Source organism: Rhagoletis zephyria, unplaced genomic scaffold (assembly GCF_001687245.7).
Source record: "Rhagoletis zephyria isolate East Lansing unplaced genomic scaffold, Rhagoletis_zephyria_1.1 Rzeph_scaffold_01600, whole genome shotgun sequence".
Classification (NCBI taxonomy): Eukaryota; Metazoa; Arthropoda; class Insecta; order Diptera; family Tephritidae; genus Rhagoletis; species Rhagoletis zephyria.
In genome coordinates, this window is record NW_016158684.1 from 10,848 (window position 1) to 33,449 (window position 22,602).

Here is a 22,602-nt window from a genome sequence, read left to right on the forward strand (position 1 = left end):
CAGGTGACCACCTCCCATAAGGTTTATTAATGGGGAAAACAGCTGTTCCTGCAAATCGTGAATATCGTGAAGTATCTGGAACGCAACTATTGTAATAGAGAAACATTTTGGGAGCGGCTTTGCCGTGCCCTATGTACACAAAATGCAGCGATTCGTCCCAGCGCTTCTTGCATCTTGGCGGCTGTCGCACTTAAACACACAGCACTTCATTGTATTAGTTTTTATGCAGTCTTCAACTCAAAAATCGCTCACAAATTGCAAATTAATACAATTTAAAATAATTTTTCACTTATAATTCAAATTTCTCTTTTTCTGATTTGTAAACGAAGGTTTATTTACAAGTTACCACAACTGTCAAAATCGGCAAAACCAAAGTAGCGGTACCACTGACGGCGCCACCCATGGTGTATTTAACAAGGTGGTGTTGGGGCGTCAGCTGAGTTTTTCGCCGTGGAGGGCATTACGTCAAAATGATGTGTTTGTTGTAACTCATACCAATGACAGTATGGACATCTGCGTATAATTTGTTAGTGTAATTTTTTACTTATATACGGCTAACACCACCTTATTAAATACACCTTGGCGCCACCTTTGTTCGCTTGATCAAGAGCAAAGAGTTTCTACATAAGTTTTGATCAAGGCGTTTTTATACAAGCCGTAAATAGTTGCAGAGAAGAAAATANTCATTTTTTACTTATATACGGCTAACACCACCTTATTAAATACACCTTGGCGCCACCTTTGATGCGCCTTGATCAAGAGCAAAGAGTTTCTACANATTTTTTACTTATATACGGCTAACACCACCTTATTAAATACACCTTGGCGCCACCTTTGTTCGCTTGATCAAGAGCAAAGAGTTTCTACATAAGTTTTGATCAAGGCGTTTTTATACAAGCCGTAAATAGTTGCAGAGAAGAAAATACATATATAAGAATTATAAACCTGGCAGCGTAAGGACTAAAAAGATCCTGGCCAGGAAAGGAATCTGCGAAAGGCGGTTCACATAGTCAAAAAAAAAAAGAACATCATTTTATAGTGTTATTTTCTTTTTTCGTTCTTTCCTTCCCGCGTGATCTTGTGTCTTTCGTTCATGCTTCCGGCTTATCTCTGGTGGTGATCAGAACATGGGCCCCTTCTCGCCTGATTTATGCGCCTCTTCTGTCCATTGCACTCGGGCTTCTATGCTCGATCTGCACTGCGTTTACAACATCTTGCTACCCACTCTTCGACCGACTGATGGACGCCGACCCCATATAATCATGCTTTTTATCCACTATAGGGTTTTATTGATTCCCGGAACAAGTGCAGAATACCTACATTTCTCTACTTTGAACTTCAATAACACAAGCAATTATTATTTCCCAAAAAAAAAAAAAATTTCTGTTATGATCAGGAGGCCCTATCGATCCTAATAGAAATTTTTTTAGTTTGGGAATTGTAGGTATTCTACATTTACATTAGAATTCTAATGTAGTTATCGAATCGAAAATCAGAATTATGTTAGAATTGGATTAGAGATTGATTAGAAAAACAATAGAAATTAGAAACCAATTCAAGTTTAGATTACGATTAATTTTCTCGATATTCAGATATTCGATATTCTCCTTTTCGTATGATTCTCGACAGTTTCTGTAATCAAGCTCAATACATTGAATCATGGTGTGTAGATACATATCTTTATTATAATCTGTTAAATTTTTTTCATAAAAAAATAAAATAAAAATGCTTATTCTTCGGTGNTCTCGACAGTTTCTGTAATCAAGCTCAATACATTGAATCATGGTGTGTAGGTACATATCTTTATTATAATCTGTTAAATTTTTTTCATAAAAAAATAAAATAAAAATGCTTATTCTTCGGTGGTACGATAAGGTTTCTTGTTTATTGGCATTTTCCACCAACTTCACACTGCAACAACAAAAACTATGTATATTTTATTAATTTAGTGTTGGCCTTACGGACTGGGCTCTCTGTTGGGCTTAAACTAACGATTTTTGATTGGCTTAGAACGCTTCCTTCGTCCCGCTTCTGTGAATTTCGATAAAATATCAGACTATTTAAAATTTTATTGACGAACTCTACTTGCCTTCCGCTTCATCTTCTTGTATGGTACTTAAAGTAGTACTCGGCGAGCTTTTTGCCTCTTTGGAGCGCCGCGCACGTATACGTTCACTGCCCAATGAGCTGGCAATACTCGCCAAATCATCATCCTTTTCCTCCTGATAAACGAGGTAATAAAGAATTATGTATGTTTGGAAATACTGATAATAAAATGAACAGACTCTCCCCACACTCACCTTATCCTTCATCGAACTTCGCGTTACACGACGCTTCGGTGTGCCTGAAACATTACTTAGGTGTGATGAAATCGATTCGACATCATCGCTGTCCTGCACAGTGGACCGCGAGCTACGGCGCTTGCTGACGCGCTTCGGTATGGGTGGTGATATGGATGCACCACTGCGCGGTCCCACTGCCGGTGCATTTCTGCTAAGTGCAGCCGATTTCTCCATTATAGCCAGTTGAGTACGTGTCAAACGACGCGCCGATGAGTATAAGGCGGTTTGTGCGTCATTTTCACTTGTTTTAATTGATTTTTCAGTTTCACGTTCGTCCTCTTCTAGTGGCTGCGCAGCATACAGGTTTTCGGTGTTGGCACTCTTTCTACGCGTTGTTTGTCGCAGCGCTTTAGGTGTACCCACTTCGCTATTTGCAGCATCGGTCGCAGCAGTGCTACGGCGCGTACGCCGGCCACTCGGCGTAGACGGTTGCTCCGAAATACTGCTCGATATTGAAGAGCGGCGCGTGCGCTTGGCTTGAGACGTCTGTTCGCTACCGCTTACAACCGACGAATCTAATTCGCTCTCGGCAGAATTGAGACGCATGCGCGAACGTGTGCGCGTTGAAGGTGAGTCCACTACTGGGGTGCTTTCGTTGATGGCATCGAGCAAATTTGAGCGGCGACGGGTGACAATTTGGGCAGGTGGTGGCACCGATGTGCCTCGTATTGCGCGCACGGGCGTACCGCCACTTTCATCTTCATCATGCGGCATGGATACACCGCGCACACTTCGTCGCGTACGCGGCGTGGTGGTTAGAGCAGCGATTTCTTCTTGTGCTGAGCTTGCGCGTACGTTGCGACGACTGATACCGCGCGTTTCTGGCGTGCCTACAGAAATCTCTTGCTCTTGCTGGACTGTGGTCTGGGGAGGCATCGAGATACCGCGAGTATTGCGACGTGGTGTAATAATTTCGTCAACTGGTGTGCTGATAACCGCGTCTGCTGGCGGTGGCACAGAGGTCCCACGGCGACTGCAACGTGTACGCGTAGGAGTATTTGCTTGCCATTCTTCTGTCTCCTTTGGCAATATGTTTGAGGAAGTGTGTGAGCTTTTAGAAGCATTCTTTTCGTTGGCCTTTTTCGAGGCGGCTTGTTTTTCAGTAACTGAGCTATTGCTCTCCAATGCTTCCTTTATGGGTATCGGGCTTTGCGACGATTGCGTAGACTCTTGTTCAGTGTCCGGCTTCGCTGGTTCAACAATCGCTTGGCCAATATTTTCAAATTCAACAGCTTTTGTTGCAACTTTAACCGACGAATTTTTCACTGCAGTTGTATTTGCTGCCTCCGCTTCAACTTCTATTAGTTCGGCCTCACTGAGATCGCATTCCTCCACGTGGAGAGTGATTTGCTCCTCCTCAATCGGCTCGTTTTCAGTGTTTTCTGAACCTTCCCGTTCTTCGCATTCCACACTTTTCTGCCCTTTTATTTTTGGCACTCCTGCTGCAACTTTTTCTGTATCTTCGGTTTCATTCATCCGCAAATGGATTCGTGCTTGCCCTTTTGCCTCGTCTTTTTCAGTTCCTTCTATATCCTTCGAGCTCGGGACATCATTTGCCAATTCTATTTCAGCTTCTTCATGTCTATCCTTATTTGTGATACATATTCCCACCGCAGAAAAATGTCGTGCATCGTCTATCTTTGACACATTTCTCTGAATACTTTCATTGGACTCTTGGACACCTCCGAATTTGTTCTTAGCATACACAGAGCAGGTTGGTTTTTCTTCGTTGTTCAATGTGTCTTGTACTAAGTTCTCTGGTGGTTTTGTAGTAAAATTCGCACTTTGTATAACGGCCTTCTTAGAAGTGCTGGCAGTTTCCATTTCAAAATTTAACTCAATTTTACGCTCCTCCCGAAATTCAAGACTTTCGCTTGTCGTCTCCGCGCCATAATAAAACACATCACTGTCCAGCTCCTCGTAGACCTCTTTCGTGGTTTTTGTGTATGCGCTAACGTTTAGCTCTTCAATTGTGATTTCAGCGTCTTTTTGCATAAAGACACTCTTGCTGAAGTAGTTGCACCCAACTTGGCTTCCTTCCTCGGGATGTTGTTCATCACCGGACTCCTCAAAAACAACAGTTTCGCGCATCGCCAGCTCTTCATAATCAGCACAGCTCGAAACGGCCCCTTCAACTACGAATCGGACATCGCTTTCCACTGAAGTGGAAGAATTACTACCATGTAGAGATGTATCTGGGCTTGCCTCCTGGGTATCTTGTGCTTGATTTGCGGTTTTCGGCTCCTTGCCTACATCCGCACTATTATCTTCACGTACTACAGTAGGCCTGGCGATTGGTTCACTTGTAATATCTCGGGATTTCTCGCTGGCGCTGTTGTTGCTCTCGTCGTCAAGTTCGATGGACGATACATCATCGATAGAATTCTCAACCGAGTCATTTCTATATTCATCCGCGTCATCTTCATCTTCATTCTCGCTTTCTTCATCATCATCAACTTCTTCCTCTTCTTCCTCTTCGTCCTGTCCGTCTTCATATTTCTCGCTATCGTTTTCAGATTCGGAATCCAATGTCTCATTTCCATCATCTCTTTGGATCGACGATGCAGACGACGATAAAATAATCACATCGCCGTCACTGCTGTCGGCAGCAGCCTGATTTTTCGCGGCTCGTTGGTTCTCATACAAAGCTACTATATCATTGGAGTCTTCACTACTGTTAACGTCCCCATCGGATCCGTGTTGCACGGCTATGCCAAGTGCATCGGCGTACAAGTCAGAGTCAGCTCCCACAGCATTGCTTGCAATTTCAGCGTTTTGTGATTGCTGCTCTTTAAATATATCATTTTCGTTTTCTGTTTCTGTTTCCATTTCCAATTCCTCATCCATATCCATCACTTCAACTGTTTCCATAACTTGCAGCACAGCTGCGTTCTGCTTAGCGCCATCCGCTTCTGGGCCAACAGTCTGCTTCATAGTACCTTGAGATTTTACCTCGGCTAGCGTGTACTCATATGAGCTCATCTCTAGCGTTGTATTGGCGCGCAAATGTTGCGCTGCTATCGTTGGACGCCCAAACTCACCAGCCGCCGACTTCAATTGTGTATAAGCCGTTGGTTGCTTTGCCGCTTTGTCGACTTCGTCTGCTTCTGACAAGCCGCTTTCCATTTCCACACTGAAGCTTCCCACTATGGTGCTGCATTCAGAGAGCTTGCCGCGTGGAACGTGCACTTTTTGATCTTCAAAATTGAATTTAGACTGAGTGGCACATATTTTTGACGATGAGCTAAATGGCGCAAAATCTTTGCTAGCCAAAGACATTACGGACTTGATTTGGAAGGTGGGTTGGCAGGGTTCAGCTGCATTGGAAGAAGTCACAGCAGTTGAAATTCTAGAAGTAACGCTAACATAACCACTGCTCAGCTGATTTTGAATATCGCTCTGTGGTGGTGGTTGGTTTCCTTGCTTTTGTTCCGGCAACTGTCTTTCTGGTGTACAACTTTGGCTGCGTTCGGCTGAGAGACGAGCTAGTGGCTTACGAGACTGTGGTCCACTAAAGTGGAATACTTTTGATGTGCTTGATTCGTTGGCCGAAGATATGATTGCAGCTGTTGTCGACGCTAGAGGTGAGCAAGCATTTACCACGAGTAGGGAGTTGTTGTACGAAGAATGCGGTGAATAGAAGTCTTCATCTTCCCCCTCCTCCTCCTCCCGTTCCTCCTCCAGGGAAACATCATTGCTCTTAGAAGCATTCGACTCTACTGAGACAGCGCACTCAACCGCATTTTGTTTGGTTCTAGAAGACTCGACGCAGGACATGGGTTTTACATGCCTCACTTCAATGAGCACTTCGTCCACAGCGTCGTCTTCTAACATTTCAATGTCCTCCTGTGTCACTTCATTCGGCGCTTCCGTTCCTACCTCAATCACGTCAGCCGTCGCCACACTGTCGTCAACTTCATCAATAACGACCGTTGTAGTCACTATTCGCCGCTTGGCTTTCACTCCATCATCGTTTTTGCCAACGAAATGTTCGATGCGGTTCAACTTTTCTTGTGTTATTTTACTCGCAAGGGCAGTTTCTTTTTCCTCTTCTATTTCCGTAGCCGGCAGTTTGAAGCGCAAATACTTGCTTTCGTCTATGGCACTGAGTGCCCGATCACTCCTTTCCGGTGTGTTGCATGTCTTGAGTATGCTATGCAGCTCCGAAGTAGCAGACGGCGGCATGCTCACACCGACACGGCTGTCACTAAGTGTAGACAAGCGTCGACGAGGCGTTGTTAATGGTTGCCTTAGAAACTCTGTCGCAACAGCCGTTTTACATGGTGTCGTCAACTCGCCCTTCTCTGCTTGCGATTCGCAGGCAGCTTGCAAATCAAAACCTCTTGCCGTCAAATGGCCCGCCGACTTGTTCATCTGCATGAAGTGACCAAGGTCTTCGACAACTTCCTGCCCCAATAAACGACGACGTTTACGCGATTGAGTCACCGCCGTATTCAATGTTGTGGGCATATCAGTTGGCGCCTCATCCAGCTCCATTTCACGCTCCGCCAGCGTGCGTTTTTCAGTCAATTTGTACGGCTGCGGATATGAGACACCGCTTTGAGCATAATGCTCCATTTGTAGGTGGCACGTTTCTACTTGCGGCTTACGCAAAAATGGCGCATTATTAGCGCTGAGCAGCATGGAGGCGGGCTTAGCGCTACGCTTTCGCTCATCCTCCATTTCGCCCCAATAGTAGGTGGCAAAGTGTGCACTTAGCGCAGAGCTATGATAAATGCCACCAAGCAAGTTATTCGCATTCTGCTTAATGAGCTGGCAACTTAGTGGCACAGGCGAACGGTTATCCGCCTCCCTATGCTTGATTTTATTTTTAATGCGGAAGTAAACATCTGTCAAACCTTGGGTCACTGGCGCCATTGTGGTATTGAAGGCCGACAGCACTAGCGTCGGCGTATCGCTGGTACCGATGACGCCACTCTCATTACCGTAATTTGTGCGCAAATTCTTCGCACGCGACAACTCATCCAAATATGAAACAGCCTCGATGTATTTGGACCTTTGAAGCAGATACACGAAATGCAAGTTCTCGGCGCCGTGGGTTTTGCTACTTCGTAATATGCTCTGCAACAGGTGACCTTCCCGTTCATTGAGTGCTAAGTCGCGTATGACGCCATATTTGCCAGCGCAGAGGCAACATTTGAAGAAAAGTTCCAGCAGGGAGTCATCTTGTTTGGTGCGCGCAAAATGGAAAGCTTCTGAGACTAGATCGCTGGCCAGCAAAGTTTTGAGTTTAAGTAAGGGCGAGATGAGATTAGGCCGCGCTTCAAGTATGCGCAACGCAAAATCGGACGCGTTTTGGGTAAGCAACGACTCAATGAGCAGTTCCAGCATCCATTGGTTGTAGGTTTGATTATTGTTGAAGGGCGATATGAATTCGTCAACAGCGGGCTAGAAAAAAAAAAAATAAATAACATTAGCTGTGCAAAAGGGCTTCGAGAATTTTGAAAAAAAAAACGAGAATTGGCCCCACGTAACAAGCGCTTCAATTTTTTTTTATTTTCACAAGGCACTTACCATAAAGAGTCCATGGTCTAGATTCCAAAACGATTGCACAGTCTTGATCAAGGCAGCAGTTAGCTTAAAAACACTCGGAAACTTCACAAAGCTCTCCACAACCGCCTTGTGAGCACGCTCATCGATTGTCATGTGCAAGTCCAAAAAGAAATACAACAAAATAGCGCATTTATTCTCGAATTCTACTTCTGGTACAAGCAAAATGCGCAGCATGGCCTCAATGGTAGGCGGTGGATAGAGGCCATTGCCGCCATTTTCCAGCCAACATTCACGCAAACTATCGCCCTTACATTCGTGCGCAATGAGCGCATCGATGAAAAGCAAGCGACAGCTGCCAGTCTTTTTTGAGATAAAATTTTCATTGATACGCGCGAAAAAGGTGCGTCTGCGCGCATATAAATTCTTCAAATCATCATAAGGATATTGAATAGCACTGGTGTTGGATGAGTTCGTATTGACAACACCTTTGCCCCGGGCATGTGGCTTGCATGGGCTACCGTTGTTGCGATTATGCAGAATTTCTGGTAGTAAACCGATGTTTAGTAGCCACAGCAACACATCTTGGTACTCTGAAGCCATGCGCATAGATTTGTGTTGTGCCTCAAGGTTGAGGAAAACTAGAAGACGTAATTTTTCGGGTGAATATTCGAATGAGTTAGTTTCCTGATGTTATCCCTTCTTACCTTTGTCGGGTATATACCGCTTGCCTGTGGACAGCACCTCACCCAACAAATCGGCTAGCAATTTCAGCTGGCGCGTCAAGTATCCCAACTCTTTTTGCTCACGATGATCCAAAGGATAGCCGGCGTAATCGAAAAGGCCTTTTGAAAGGTCATTACAGCGCGTTTTGATATCCGTGGCACGCTTCCATATCCAATCGGTAAGCGTAGAGAGTGAAATGCCCGTGGTGGCAGTGAAATTGGAGCCCATAAAACTGCCATCTGCCCAACATTTGGCGCAATCTCGCAGGATACTATAACAGTTGTGCTCCAATGCGACTGATAAGATGGTTTCATAGATGGCAAGCTGAGGGTATTTTTTTGTATATTAAAAAAAAAAAAACAAATTTTAAACTTTCATTTATTTACCCGAGAAAATGTGGAATCCAGTCCTAATTCAGTAAACTGCGGCAGCAATCGCGCACGCAATATTTCTCTGAAATACATATCAGGTTCAAGAAAAATGCTCGAATTACTAGCGCGCAATATGTTTATGATTTTGTTTTGTGCACCAATCCACGTATAACCAAGCGTGCTATCTTGCAATAGGAGCACAAAATCTGCAATGATAAAGCCACATTCATGTCTGAAATGAAGGGATATATGTATATAAAATATTATTCGTTAAACCCACCAAAACTGAGCGAATTCGGATAGAAGTGTTCTTCAAAGCGTTGCAACGAGTTAAAGTGCGCGACAGTGCTGGGGTTGAGGTAAGCGCTTTGAGCGCATTGTCGCCCACTCAACACATAACCGGCCAGATAACTGGGACACTTCTGCTGCGTAATGCTATAGGGCATTTCCTCTTTGTACCATTGATTCAAATCGAATATGAGTAGCTTATTATTCTCTTCAAATGTGGAATACCAACTGAGCGCACACAAACAATAGCCATCTTCGTCTGTGTGTGTGGCATTGGTGTCACCATTTGCGCTGTTATTGAAACTACTATTATGTATTTTGCTAATTGACTGACAGCCAATGGCGATACCCTTAGTGCCTTCCAAGGGAATTTGTAGACGTGCTGTACTCGTTAGAAAAGACTGCGATAGAAATTGTAAATTTTTTTAGAAGAACGATATATGTATGTACATACATATGTACTACGTATCTGTGCCGTTCATTTAAAGTAGCTTAAGTGGCTTTAGATGGTTTGACTTAAATTAAAAAATAATAAATTTCCCTTGAAAATTTTTAAGTTTATATTAAAAGGGCATCTTCAACTACACCTCTGGCTAGTTAAACGTCAAAATATTGTTTGGGAACCCAATGAAATCTTGCTTTAAATGGAAAAGGGCCTATCCCGACTTAGGCTACTTTAATTGAACGGCATAGATACATATATAAGTATGGCTTGAGAGCTCTAGACACCTCGAAATAGTAAAAGCCATCCTTCTCCGGTAAGCGTTTTTCATAGATAAGCGTATGCAGCACAGCACTTAAATTTTCTCCATTTTCATGCATCGCAAAAACGTAGAGGCAATGGCGTGGATCATCCAGGGGTTCTAGATAAGTTAACTTCACCACAGGGGCCATTAGTTGTTGTGGTTGTGGCGTTGTTATGTAAAATATTTGCATTTCTGCCAAATCGTAAAAGGCCAAGCGCCCATCTTCGAGACCGATTGCTAGACCCAGCGCCAAATCGATGGGCAGCAGACATTGTACAGAGCATGGGGTGTCGATGACTTCGAAGAGAAGCAAAAGAGAGAAAGATGTTATTTATTGCGAAATCACTAATTAAAGGTAAGGAAAGACCTGTGACCCTCCCATCACAGTCGGGTCTACGCTGGCGGAACCACTCAGATTATTTTCATACACAAGGCTGTCAAAAAACTTCTATTTATTTGCAACAACAGCCTTTGTACAATTTTTTTTATACAATTCTTATTGATAGGGGGTTCTATGTTATTTTGCATGTTAGCGCCGCAAAAATTAAAACAAAGGTATTTTTGTTTGTTAATATTTTAGTAATGACACCATTTACTAATTTGCGAGTAGGTATGTAAGTACAGTAATAAAATTAAATTTTTATAATTTTTTGGGATAGCTTCTCGTTAAAATTTAGCTAAAAGGGAAACTTCCATTTCATAAACGACTGAGAAAAGTTCATAGTTTTGATTCAGTTTTTTATAAAAATTTTGATTTTCCTTTCTTTTATAGTTGTTTTTAATAAAATTTCTATAAGGTATATTGTAAATTTTTTCGAAAATTAAATCTATAATTTTACTTATTTTATTTTTTTTTTTTTAAATACTTATTTTTTATCATTGTACAAGGTTGCATCACTGCTTCCAAACATTTCTCATGTTGATCGAAATTTCTGATATTTGACATTTGGTAAAAGCAACCCTGTAGTTAATTTTTATGTTTAAACAGTGTGGCTGCAAAGCGTTCATGCTGCTACTACTCTACTACTACAAAAACGTACTTAAATGCACCTTTGTTTGACTCGTTGTTGAAAACGAGGGAAAATATGTGAAAATGGCTTTTAGGTAAAAATATCATCTACTTTTAAGCCTATTCGTGATGTCAAAAATGTATTTTAGAGAAATTTTCAACAGTCCGAAGAAGAAAAATTCATTAACATATGTTACTACTTATTAGACCTACTACTTTTTTCTACTGCAAATTGCAACTAGCGCCATACTTTTTACAATGTAACGCACCGAAGCACTGACAGCGGTAAATTGTGGAAAAAAGGTGAGCCTAGTGGTAAAAATTTTGGTTGTGCGTGCAGAGGGTAATGTAATGCTTTAAGTTTTTAAAGTTTTTTTGTGAATTTAGCAAGTGCAAAATACTTAAAAAAATCGCGCTTCCACTTGAACATTCCCCCATCGAACCAGAGTTGTTGAAGCAAATTAAAAAGGAAGCAACAAAAAAATTTACAAACGCTGCCGCATTATTGCGAGAAAAAATATACATATGTGTATTTAACAGTGGCGCCACTACGAAGAGGGTGTCACAACTTGAGCCAGTATTTTTATAGGGGATGCGTGGCTGCGGCTAGCAGTGGCAGTGCGATAGTTACCGACCATGTCAGCCACTCTTTTGTTGTAAAGGTACGTATGTATGTGTGTGCTGGTTTTGCTGCGACTCTGCGTGTGTTTAAAATTTATATTTTCTCTGTGACAAGCCAAAATGCTGGGTACAAATTTTTTCTTTACTTTTTTTAATTTCGTTATTTTAGTTTTACATTTCATAAATACCGAAAGAATTACTTTTTTAAAATGATGAAAATTCATTATTTTTTGCAACTTTTTAATAATTTCTAATTAATTTTGTAGCAAAAATGAATGATACATATGTACACATATATGTATGTACATGAATGATACATATGTACACATATATGTATGTACATGAATGTGACATCCTACATATGTACGTATGTACTTATTTATGCACATAAACCATACTATTTCTATAAATTTCTTATTATAATAAACAGGTGTTGCGTATATTATATTTAAAAAAAAAATTCCTTTTGGTTGCATGAATGTATTTACATATATGTATGTACATACATATATATATTTTTTTAATTCCGAATTTACTAAAAACTGTAACGCTTCACTTTTGTTTAAATGAATNAAAAAAAAAATTCCTTTTGGTTGCATGAATGTATTTACATATATGTATGTTCATACATATATATATTTTTTTTAATTCCGAATTTACTAAAAACTGTAACGCTTCACTTTTGTTTAAATAAACTTTACTATAATAAAAGTTTAAAAAAAGTTGTACATTTTTTAAAAGAAATCCTTCCAAACTTAAATTTCATGTTTTCCCTGTTAGAAAAATATTCCCTTAAAGCTGCATTTACACGGGTCGATTTCTGTGGACTGAAAAATCGACCAAACAAAACACTTACATTTTATGGTTGAATTGCCATTTACACGGGTCGATTTTGGTTCAATGACAAAAATCGACTCGTGTAAAGGCAGTTTTACACGTTCAAAAGCAACACAGCATTTTGACTTGTGGAGAAAAAATTAAAATGGCAGACATTTTTTCGGCACAATATTCACGTATTATTTTCTTGTACTAGATTTAAAAGCAACTGGCTCTAAACAAATAGTTTTAAAATATATGCATATATATGTAAGAGTATTAAACATTTTTTCCCATTTTTATTTTTAAGTAACTACGAGTTTTTTGAAGAAAAAGTACTACAAAGCTACTAAAAGAAAGCGCAAATAAACACACAGGTCAAATAGAACTGATTACCTGCTCAATCGTAGGCAGCATGATGGAACCGGCAGTGTTACAAGAACAACCACAACAAATGAATGACTATAAACAAAAAGTCAATGAAATGCAAAAATTGCTGCCCTCTTTGGAACAGTACATTGCGAACGTAACTTCTCAGAATGAAAATGCGGAAGAGTTGGAAAAATTAAAACTACTACGGGAGCTGTTGTTGCAGCAGGAGGTTGTGGGTGACAGGTATAAACAAGCTTAAATGCCAATTACCTAGTGTAGTTGAGAGCTCACTGTACTTTTATTTACTTTTAATGAATTTTGCAGATTGACACTTGGTGAACTGGACAGATATGAAGTGATGCTAAAGGGTGTAGCGAATACACCGCTGTTGACGTCGGCGTCAACGTTGGTTTCCAATGCTTGTGGTGATGAGGTAAGTGCTTCAGAGGTAAGGGTTTAAATTTAGATATGTGCTTTTAATGCGTGTAAGAATGTTTATTAGAGGGAAACTAGTAAATTTAAAAATATATTAAGATCAGGGAATTTGGAACAGTAGTAGGTATTTGAACCAAAACAACATTTATAGTAGAAGATCCGTCAAAGGCACGACCATCACCCATCTGTGTAATGGNCGGCACAATATTCACGTATTATTTTCTTGTACTAGATTTAAAAGCAACTGGCTCTAAACAAATAGTATTAAAATATATGCATATATATGTAAGAGTATTGAACATTTTTTCCCATTTTTATTTTTAAGTAACTACGAGTTTTTTGAAGAAAAACTACTACAAAGCTACTAAAAGAAAGCGCAAATAAACACACAGGTCAAATAGAACTGATTACCTGCTCAATCGTAGGCAGCATGATGGAACCGGCAGTGTTACAAGAACAACCACAACAAATGAATGACTATAAACAAAAAGTCAATAAAATGCAAAAATTGCTGCCCTCTTTGGAACAGTACATTGCGAACGTAACTTCTCAGAATGAAAATGCGGAAGAGTTGGAAAAATTAAAACTACTACGGGAGCTGTTGTTGCAGCAGGAGGTTGTGGGTGACAGGTATAAACAAGCTTAAATGCCAATTACCTAGTGTAGTTGAGAGCTCACTGTACTTTTATTTACTTTTAATGAACTTTGCAGATTGACACTTGGTGAACTGGACAGATATGAAGTGATGCTAAAGGGTGTAGCGAATACACCGCTGTTGACGTCGGCGTCAACGTTGGTTTCCAATGCTTGTGGTGATGAGGTAAGTGCTTCAGAGGTAAGGGTTTAAATTTAGATATGTGCTTTTAATGCGTGTAAGAATGTTTATTAGAGGGAAACTAGTAAATTTAAAAATATATTAAGATCAGGGAATTTGGAACAGTAGTAGGTATTTGAACCAAAACAACATTTATAGTAGAAGATCCGTCAAAGGCACGACCATCACCCATCTGTGTAATGGATGAAATTTAACGTGTTAGGAAATATTTCGCGAGTGGGTTGGCTGAAAAATACTGGCCAGGATATTTTTAATTAAACATTCAAAAATTATTATTATTTTTTAATATTGCACTCATTTGTTTAATGAACAAATTACATATATACCAATCGGAAGCGTAAAGCCTATAGAATGTGTTAAACAGGTGAGTGAAAATTACTAATATTACCTACATGTTCATACCTGCCAACCCGATAGGTAGGCCAGGAAAAAAATAGACAACCCAACGTTTTCATATTCTATAGGCTTAATATTTTCGATTTGTACATAATATGTTCATTAAACAAATGAGTACAAAATTAAAAAAATAATAATTTTTGAATATTTAATTAAAAATATCCTGGCCAGGATTTTTTTAGCCAAACCACTCGCAAAATATTTATTAACACGTTAAATTTCATAGAACAAGAAAAATTTCATCAGTTAAACAGATGGGCGAAGGTCGTGCCTTTGTCGGATCTTAGAGTATTACTTAATTGTGTTGTTGCTTCTGGCATCGAGTGTGACTCTCGCCTTCCTAAATTTTGCATGCTTCTAGAGGCAACGGTTCATCTTTTACTTGTTCACAATCGCTTCTTTTTATAAAAACCAGTAGTTTTTAAGCAAAAAACAAAACTTACTTCAATTCTTATATAAAAAATTAAGAGTAGGTACCGTTAAATTCTTCGCTATTCAATGATCGAATCTAAACCAAATTAGTATGGGATCACTTCTGAGGTACCACCTTTCCTTTAAAAGTTATTGAAATCGGTTAATGTGGTCCAAAGTTATGCGGTAACATACCTAAAAAAAATATTGCGACGAATTGATAAGTTAAAAAATGAAACGATTGTTTTTAGAAGAAAAATTAAAAAAGTAATAAAAAAATTAATTAATGGAAAAATTAAAATAAATAAGATTTAAACAAATGCATTTGGAAAACTTATTCTTTATTCTATTGTACTAATTTTTATTAATTTTTACTTTTTTTTTTAATTAAGGACACGACATCCAATGTATCAGCAAGTAAAACGGCCCTTGAGGCCAATATTGATCTTCCTAAGAATGGCGATATTGATAAAAACTTCAATTCCAATGAAGTAGAGGGGAAGGAATCGGAAGGTGTTGTAAACGGTCTTACACTTCCAAACGAATGTGAAAAAAGTGAGGAAACGTGTAATGAAGGGAACGGAAGCCGAAATAAAGAGAGTGAAAGCTTGGGAAAAGAAAATAAAAGCTCCGATAAGGAGAGGGAAAACTCAGATATTGGCCAGACAAGCAAAGAAATTACAGGTTCAATAAAAGATCAGGAAGAAAATGTTTTACAATCATGTGATGAAACACCGGGCGAACAAGACTTGGTTGATGATGTCTCGGATTCAAAGAAATTAGATGAAAACTCCCAGATTTGTGAGAAGAAAAATGAAGTTACAAATTCAAATAAAACTGCCCGCAAACAGGAACTAAAAGAGCAAAACTATAAAGACGACCAGCAAAATAATGATAAGTCCACAGATACTACTACAACAGAAGCTCTCGACCACTTCGAAGCGCCAGAGGATATTGAAGAGATTGAATACGAAGATGTCGAATTGATTAAAATACCCGAGAGCACCGCGGAAGATGAGATGATTTTACCTGATTCTGCTGATGAAGCGGAATTCTCGGCACATAAGAGCGATGATGAAGTGGAGGAGGCCGAAGAGGAAGAAGAGACGGAGGAGGAACAAATTGGGGAAAACCAGGTTGAAGAGGAAGAAGAGACAGAGGAAGAACAAGTTGAAGAGGAGGATGAGGAAAATATCAACGCCTGCGTACATAGTGAAAACGTAATAGATAAAGCTGAAATAATAAAAAACAACCAAGATATGAATGAAACTGCAGTGAGTGATAAAAACGAAACCGCACAGGAACAAATAGAAGTAATACAAGGCAGCGATAGCAATAAAAGGGATTCAGAACACACTAAAGATGTCAATGAAAAAGTTAACGAAGATACAGACGATGATGAAGCACAAGTGGAAGAAGCCACAATTGAGGAGATCAGCGAGGCGCCTACTGGCAGTAACGAGGAGAGTTGCGCTTTACCAGCCGAGTTCGACGTTGAAATTGACAGCCAGAGTGATGCTGCCGTCGGGGTAGGAGATGTGCTTCAAACAGACGATCCACTTGGTCAAGCAGATGTAACAAACGAAGCGGACAATAGCCAGGAAACTAGTAATGAAACTGCGGCGATACGCACTACTGAGCACCAAATCCTTCAGCAGCCGACCGACGTAGCTGCCGAGACAGTGTCAAATGAAGATCCAAACGTTGATGATGATGATGATGTGGAAATCATCGAGTCGCGTAATTCGCCTATTTGTCTTGACACCGACGAGGAAAACGATAAAGAATTCGGACCGAAATCAGCTGCCAACAATAGCCTACTGAGGGAGGTACAATCTACGCAGAGTCTTTGTAAGCGGCAACATACTCGGGTACCTAATCGCAGAGATCAACAGGAAATGACTATTAAAACCGCGAAATCGGTAACGGAAACAATTGAACTACTCGACAGCTCCGATGAAGATGGCGCTAACTGCAGTAATAACCCACCGAGAGGCCGTAAAAGCCGCACAACCCTGCGACCAACTCTCACAAGAACTCTGGTTAAAATGCCAACTCAGCAAGTGCGTATGGGTAAAAAACGCACGCTTCTACCAGCGGCGCCAGCGCAAAAGCCGATCAAAATAAGTAAAGTCATGTCCGGCGGTGCAGTACCGGAGGCTTATCGTGCATTCCTTTCCGAAACGTCGTCCCCACCGCGTGCTTCAGCAGTAAAGTTACCAAGAAGTGTGTCGTTATTCCCACCTACCAATTTCACCCCTACACCACAATCAAACTTTTTGAATGCGGTCAACCTGTTACCAGCCTCTGCTACGTCCGGCGATAATCCACTCGCCTTCTCTGCAATGCTTTCAAACAAAAATATTATCATACCGAATGCTTTCTATGCCAACCGCCGCACCACAGCCAAGGACAAGGAGAAAGATAATCAAAAGGAGAGGATGGAAGAACCTGCTGCGCACGAAGTCTCGCCTTCGGCTTCTTCAAAAAGCGTCCCCAAATCAACGCAAGTGTTAGTGACGCAACAGCAAGAGCGCGTCTACCGCGAATGGTTGGACGGATTCATAGACAATTTCGCCAACCCACAACAGATCGCGTCTCATTCGTGCCTGGTGCTGATGCAGAGTGCACTCAAATATAAGGTTTTCGCGCGGATCAAAGACTTGCGCACATCGCTCAATACAAAGGCGTACACGTCAAATTGCACAGCTGATGGACAGTTAACGCGCGAACTACGTAACGCTTTTTACACAGATGACTGCCGTCTGTCTATGGAGGGCTTGCGTTTTTGTGCAGGCGCCTGCACACAAATCGGCATCCACGTAACGCTGATGACCGATGCACGTACGGGTCGCATAACAACGCGCACGAGTTCATACGATGAGCTAATGGCAAAATATGTCAATGGCGGCGGGGTTATGAGCGATGACAAACGAAAGCGGCATAAAGGCGATGAGGAATACACACCAGCCAAATACTATGAGAAAAAGGTGGAAGAGAGTTTGCCTAGTCGGGGCGAGAGACGTAAATCATTACGTCAGCATCGTTCCCGTTGCTATGACGAAACGTTTCTCTATGAGCCAGAGGAAGCTGAGGACGACGAACCGCCGCCAGTCGAGAAAGAGGCCTCAACTAATAAAAGACGACAGGAAGATCAAATGATGGCGTTGGTCCAACGCAAGGCAGAGGAGAAACGGCTGGAGGCGAAACGCCAGCGGCAACAACAAGTGAAATCCTTTGAAAGTGCCTATTTAGAAATGTTTGCCAATTCGTTGCAAGCCAAAAATCTGAAAGGATCTACCGCCGCAGCAAAGAGATTTAATGGTTAGTGCATACAATAAGGTTGATTTTTAAATAAGCAATTAATATCACATTGATATTTTTCTTCCAGAGAGTTCATCCAAAAGTCGAAGCAGCAATTCCACGGACTCGACAAACAACCAAATTGTCATCGATGATGATGACGAAGATAGTCTCGTAGACGGTGAACCACGTTCACATCGCATTTACAAGGTTGTACCAACACGCCTGTTAGCAGCGGAAATCTCGGATAGCTCATCGGATGATGAGCCTAGACCAAAGCGTGGCCGACCGCGCAAGCAGGACCTGAGCAACTTGAAACCACAGAAAAAAGCAGCCGAGCCGGAGCTTATCACTTGCGATAGCACATCGAACGATTCGGTGTGTGATGTAAATGATATGCCTGCACCAGATAGCAAAGCGCCCAAGAACATAAATCCCAACTGGCACGCGGCCAACGGTGATTGGTGTATCATTTGTAATAAGCGCAAGCCACGCGTCGTTTCCCACTATGTCAACGAACATCCCGCTTGTGAGGTGTATAATTCACGCATTCCGAAAACGGCTTTGGCGCAGCTGCGCAAACAAGGTGGGCAAGTGTGTGAGAAGAGCCATCCTTACTCGCACGCCCAAGATCATTATACGGCGAATTGTGTTTTCTGCAATAAGACTTGCTGTTTTCAAATTAACTATTGGTATCGGCACTATGCCATACACACAGGCGAATATGCTTTTCGTTGCAGTGGCTGCAATATACGGAAAACAACAGTTACGCTCATGAAGAATCACATTAATCAGCCATGTCCCAGACGCGGCAGGCTTATCCAAGACTATGCGTACGACCTACGCGTCAACAAAATTAAAATGCACGTGTGCACGCTTTGCAATTACATGCAATTGCATAGGCGTAATGTGCTGAAGCATCTCAGAACGCAGCACGGCTTGAAGCAGATTAAAGCAAAAAATATCGAAAGTGTCATCTTGCTTCGTATGCCAGAGACCGAAGAAGCAAACAGTACGCAAGAGATTAACGAGTTCATGGATTTGAGTAGCGGTGGCGATGAGAACAGCAGCCAGATGGCTATGACCTTTAATTATGACAACTTTGACGAAGCGGGTGCAGTCAATATGTGGGACGACGGTGATCCGACAGATGATTTATCATATATGATATGCGGAATGCTCGATGTGCAAATGAGGGATGATGGCGAGTAAACGACGGAGCGAATCGAATGTCAATTTATACTTTTTTCTCTCCGCGCTCTTTCGTATTCTAATTAGCGAGACCTTTGAAATATTTTTCATTTTTACTTTAGTTCGTAATTGGAATATGTTTTTGTTTACTTTAATAATTCACGAAATAACTTTTATCTTTAAACGTTAGCATTAAAAAATTTACAGTCAATCGGTGAAGTTTACAGCTCTTTAGTTAGTGAGTAAGAGATATTTGCAAATCAACTTCCTATCGAAAAAGAGTAAGTCTCTGTTTAAAACATTTAAGGAACTAAGGAGTTTCTTTCATACACTTGCGAAAATCAAAAATAAACTCTTGACTAAACAAATACTAATATACATATTGATTTTCTGTATAATCGTATTTTTTGGTATACATATATATGTATGTCTAAACTGATTAGTGGTAATAGCAAATAGATACATATGTATGTAAATATGTACATACATCTATCGATATTGACATAATTTCCCTGTAAACCAGGAATCTCAGCGCAGCATTTTGTAGCTTAGAAACAGAAGCTAACGAGGTTGGTCTGGCGGTGAACGAGGACAAGACAAAGTACTTCCTGGCAACACATAAAAAGTCTTCGCGTATTGGGACACAAGTAACTGTTGGCAGTCATAACTTTGAACTTGTTGTCGTTGTTGTAGCGGCTAATATCTCAGTCGTTGTCGTCAAGCTCCAAGAACGGAAGCCCTAAGTGCAGCCTCAATGGGGTCGGTCCACAGGGACAAAGGCGTTTGCGTTGTCTAGTTTTCCGGGCATATGAAGAGATGTTCCGAGTCGTGGGGTGTCTCTCCGCTCGCCGGACACTCATTTGGCACATCTGCGTCTAATCTGCTCAGATATGAGTTTAAGCCAGAGCGAAGTTGGTCTATTGTAAATGTAAACAGAGTATCTGAATGTTACTAATAAATCATACTTCTACTATTGTGGTTCTTTGAAGTAGTGAAGGACTTTGTTTACTTTGGATCCAGCATAAACACCACGAATAATGTCAGACTGGAGATAAATCGAAGAATAACTCTTGTCAACAGGTGCTACTTTGCGCTCGGTAGGCAATTGAAAAGCAGAGCCCTCTCTCGACGAACAAAAACCACGCTCTACAAATCTCCCATTTTGCCCTTTTATATGGCGCAGAAATATGTACCATATCTAACAAAGATGAGAAGGCTTTGGGGGCTTTCGAGAGAACTATTCTGCGCAAAATCTATGGCATCGTTCGCGTGGGCGGTGGACATGGACATATTTAGTTAAGCGCATAAAAATACAACGATTGCTCTGGTTTGGACATGTTGTACGCATGGATGACGACGCTTCGAAGAAAAGATCCTTCGACTCCACACCCATGAGTGGACAACGAAAGAGAGGGCGCCGACGAACACAATGGAAGGACCAAGTGCAGAAGGACCTGCCCGAACTTGGGATGAACAACTGGCGCAAATCTGCAAAGGAGAAGTTTTTTGTTCTCGGCCCAAACCGACACACGGTTATAGTCGGCACAATATTTTTATCGCATCGGTGCAGGAGGAAAACTTCCAAAACATCTCCAACTTTGTCACCTGCAACGGTTCTAGCATCCAGTTGTTGGTCTAATAGCCATGTCTACCAGTATCGTACTTTGGATTATCTATAGCGATTAATCTCATCTGAATTTACTTTTTACAAGCTTTTGCTTAACTTGTTTTGTGTGTATGTACGTAAGTATGTTTGTTTGAGTCAAAACTTTCAATCAATTTTTAATCATCTCCGCGATGAGCTAGAGACTTGAAATTTCAAACTTCGCTCAGAAACCAATGACAATGCAATATGAAAGAAGAAGGAATCCGTTCGGGGGCAGAGGAGTCGAGGTATTTGGAAAACCCGTATTTATAGTCTGATTTGGTTCATATTTTACCTACATGAAAAAAAAATAATAAGGAGAAAACAAAAATTTACGCTACTGGACTCAGTAGACGACAGTCAGAAGCCAGTTGCCGTACGTAATGCGAATTTTAGTATATGGTTATAAGGCCATAAATTATCTGAAATCCGTGAATCGTGAGGTATATCTCGCAAATATTACCTATCTGCATCGCGAATCGGTAATCGTCGCAATTCCCACCAGCAGAGGAACATAGGTGGCAATGGCCTCCTCACATTTCCGCCAACGATCAGAATATGAAAATTTGGAAGACGACTCACAGACAATTCCCCCAAAATACTTCTATATTGAATAAATACTCACCCTCTAATTGCAATCCGAAGTGAACACCTTCGTGGCGTGTTTGTCGAAATGTCCGATGTATCTCGGCAAGGGGCAGATTGTAGTCAGCAATTTTACATACCGTTATCATATCAGTAAATTGCCTAGATGATGTGTTCATCTGACGCTCGTCGTATGTAGCTAATATTTTGTTTATATTTAAGTCCAATAGTAAAATAACACCTTCTTCGCTGCCCACAGCTAGGCAGCCATCAAAATTCTGCAACAATGAGCGCCGGCAACAATTTCTATTTACAAACGCTGCTGCAGTAATATGAAGAGACAGTTCCATACAACTCAAAACTTGGCCATGTTCTACAGAATAGATTGCTACAAAACTGCAACCACCTCCTGCCGCACGAAAACACTCTATACATATAGCTAAAAGCACAGTTTCGTTGTTGTTCGGAAATAACTCCTCTACAAATCGTATGCAACAGTTGTCATAGCCACGCGCTTCCGTGAATTCATAGGAGGCAAGAGTTTGTCCATTACGTAGCGCAGTGATTTCCAACACATTTCCGCTAGTCAGCCAGCCCCATGCACCTCGTTTTATGATACCGCCTATTTGTAGGGAGCCTGAAATGTGGCATGGCATAAGTGTAACTTAACGTTACAAATGGGTTGTATAAACCTATTTACCAGCAAAATCTTCATCAGCCGATTCGGCTGCAAGATCGTTTTGTTGCAAATTTTTTTGATCCCGGTGTTTAGGGATGCACGGTTCATGAGCTCTCGGTAGAAATTTCACCGTGCGCTCACCGTTTACTGCAATCTCGTACCACTCCATAACTAACTTCGAATTTTAGTTACACTCAATTAAAAATCACGCAATTTTTCGCAAACTAATTCAATTTCAATAGAAATTTGTTATTAAAAAGGTTCTCATTCCGCGCGTACTTCATATGCAGATGATGTTTTTCTACTCCTATTTCACCTTG

General features: G+C 41.0%; 3 protein-coding genes across 3 annotated transcripts; 2 read left to right on the forward strand and 1 right to left on the reverse strand.

The window, feature by feature from the left end:
- Nucleotides 1-1,818: 1,818 nt before the first annotated feature.
- Elys (AT hook containing transcription factor 1 homolog) lies at nt 1,819-22,602 on the reverse strand. The gene is made up of 10 exons (XM_017618302.1): nt 22,304-22,602; nt 21,644-22,240; nt 9,968-10,281; nt 9,231-9,639; nt 8,966-9,156; nt 8,561-8,903; nt 7,878-8,494; nt 2,301-7,751; nt 2,090-2,222; nt 1,819-2,031 (listed from the first exon to the last, which is right to left on the reverse strand). The coding sequence occupies exons 1-10, from the start codon at nt 22,449-22,451 to the stop codon at nt 1,988-1,990; spliced, it is 8,247 nt and encodes a 2,748-aa protein (XP_017473791.1). The 5' UTR covers nt 22,452-22,602; the 3' UTR covers nt 1,819-1,987.
- LOC108364574 (uncharacterized) lies at nt 10,815-20,410 on the forward strand. The gene is made up of 5 exons (XM_017618303.1): nt 10,815-11,655; nt 13,563-13,867; nt 13,949-14,057; nt 15,272-18,203; nt 18,271-20,410. The coding sequence occupies exons 2-5, from the start codon at nt 13,668-13,670 to the stop codon at nt 19,392-19,394; spliced, it is 4,365 nt and encodes a 1,454-aa protein (XP_017473792.1). The 5' UTR covers nt 10,815-11,655; nt 13,563-13,667; the 3' UTR covers nt 19,395-20,410.
- On the forward strand, nt 12,234-13,388 carry LOC108364576 (uncharacterized). The gene is made up of 3 exons (XM_017618306.1): nt 12,234-12,627; nt 12,741-13,045; nt 13,127-13,388. Exons 2-3 carry the CDS (start codon nt 12,846-12,848, stop codon nt 13,260-13,262), a joined length of 336 nt encoding a protein of 111 aa, XP_017473795.1. The 5' UTR covers nt 12,234-12,627; nt 12,741-12,845; the 3' UTR covers nt 13,263-13,388.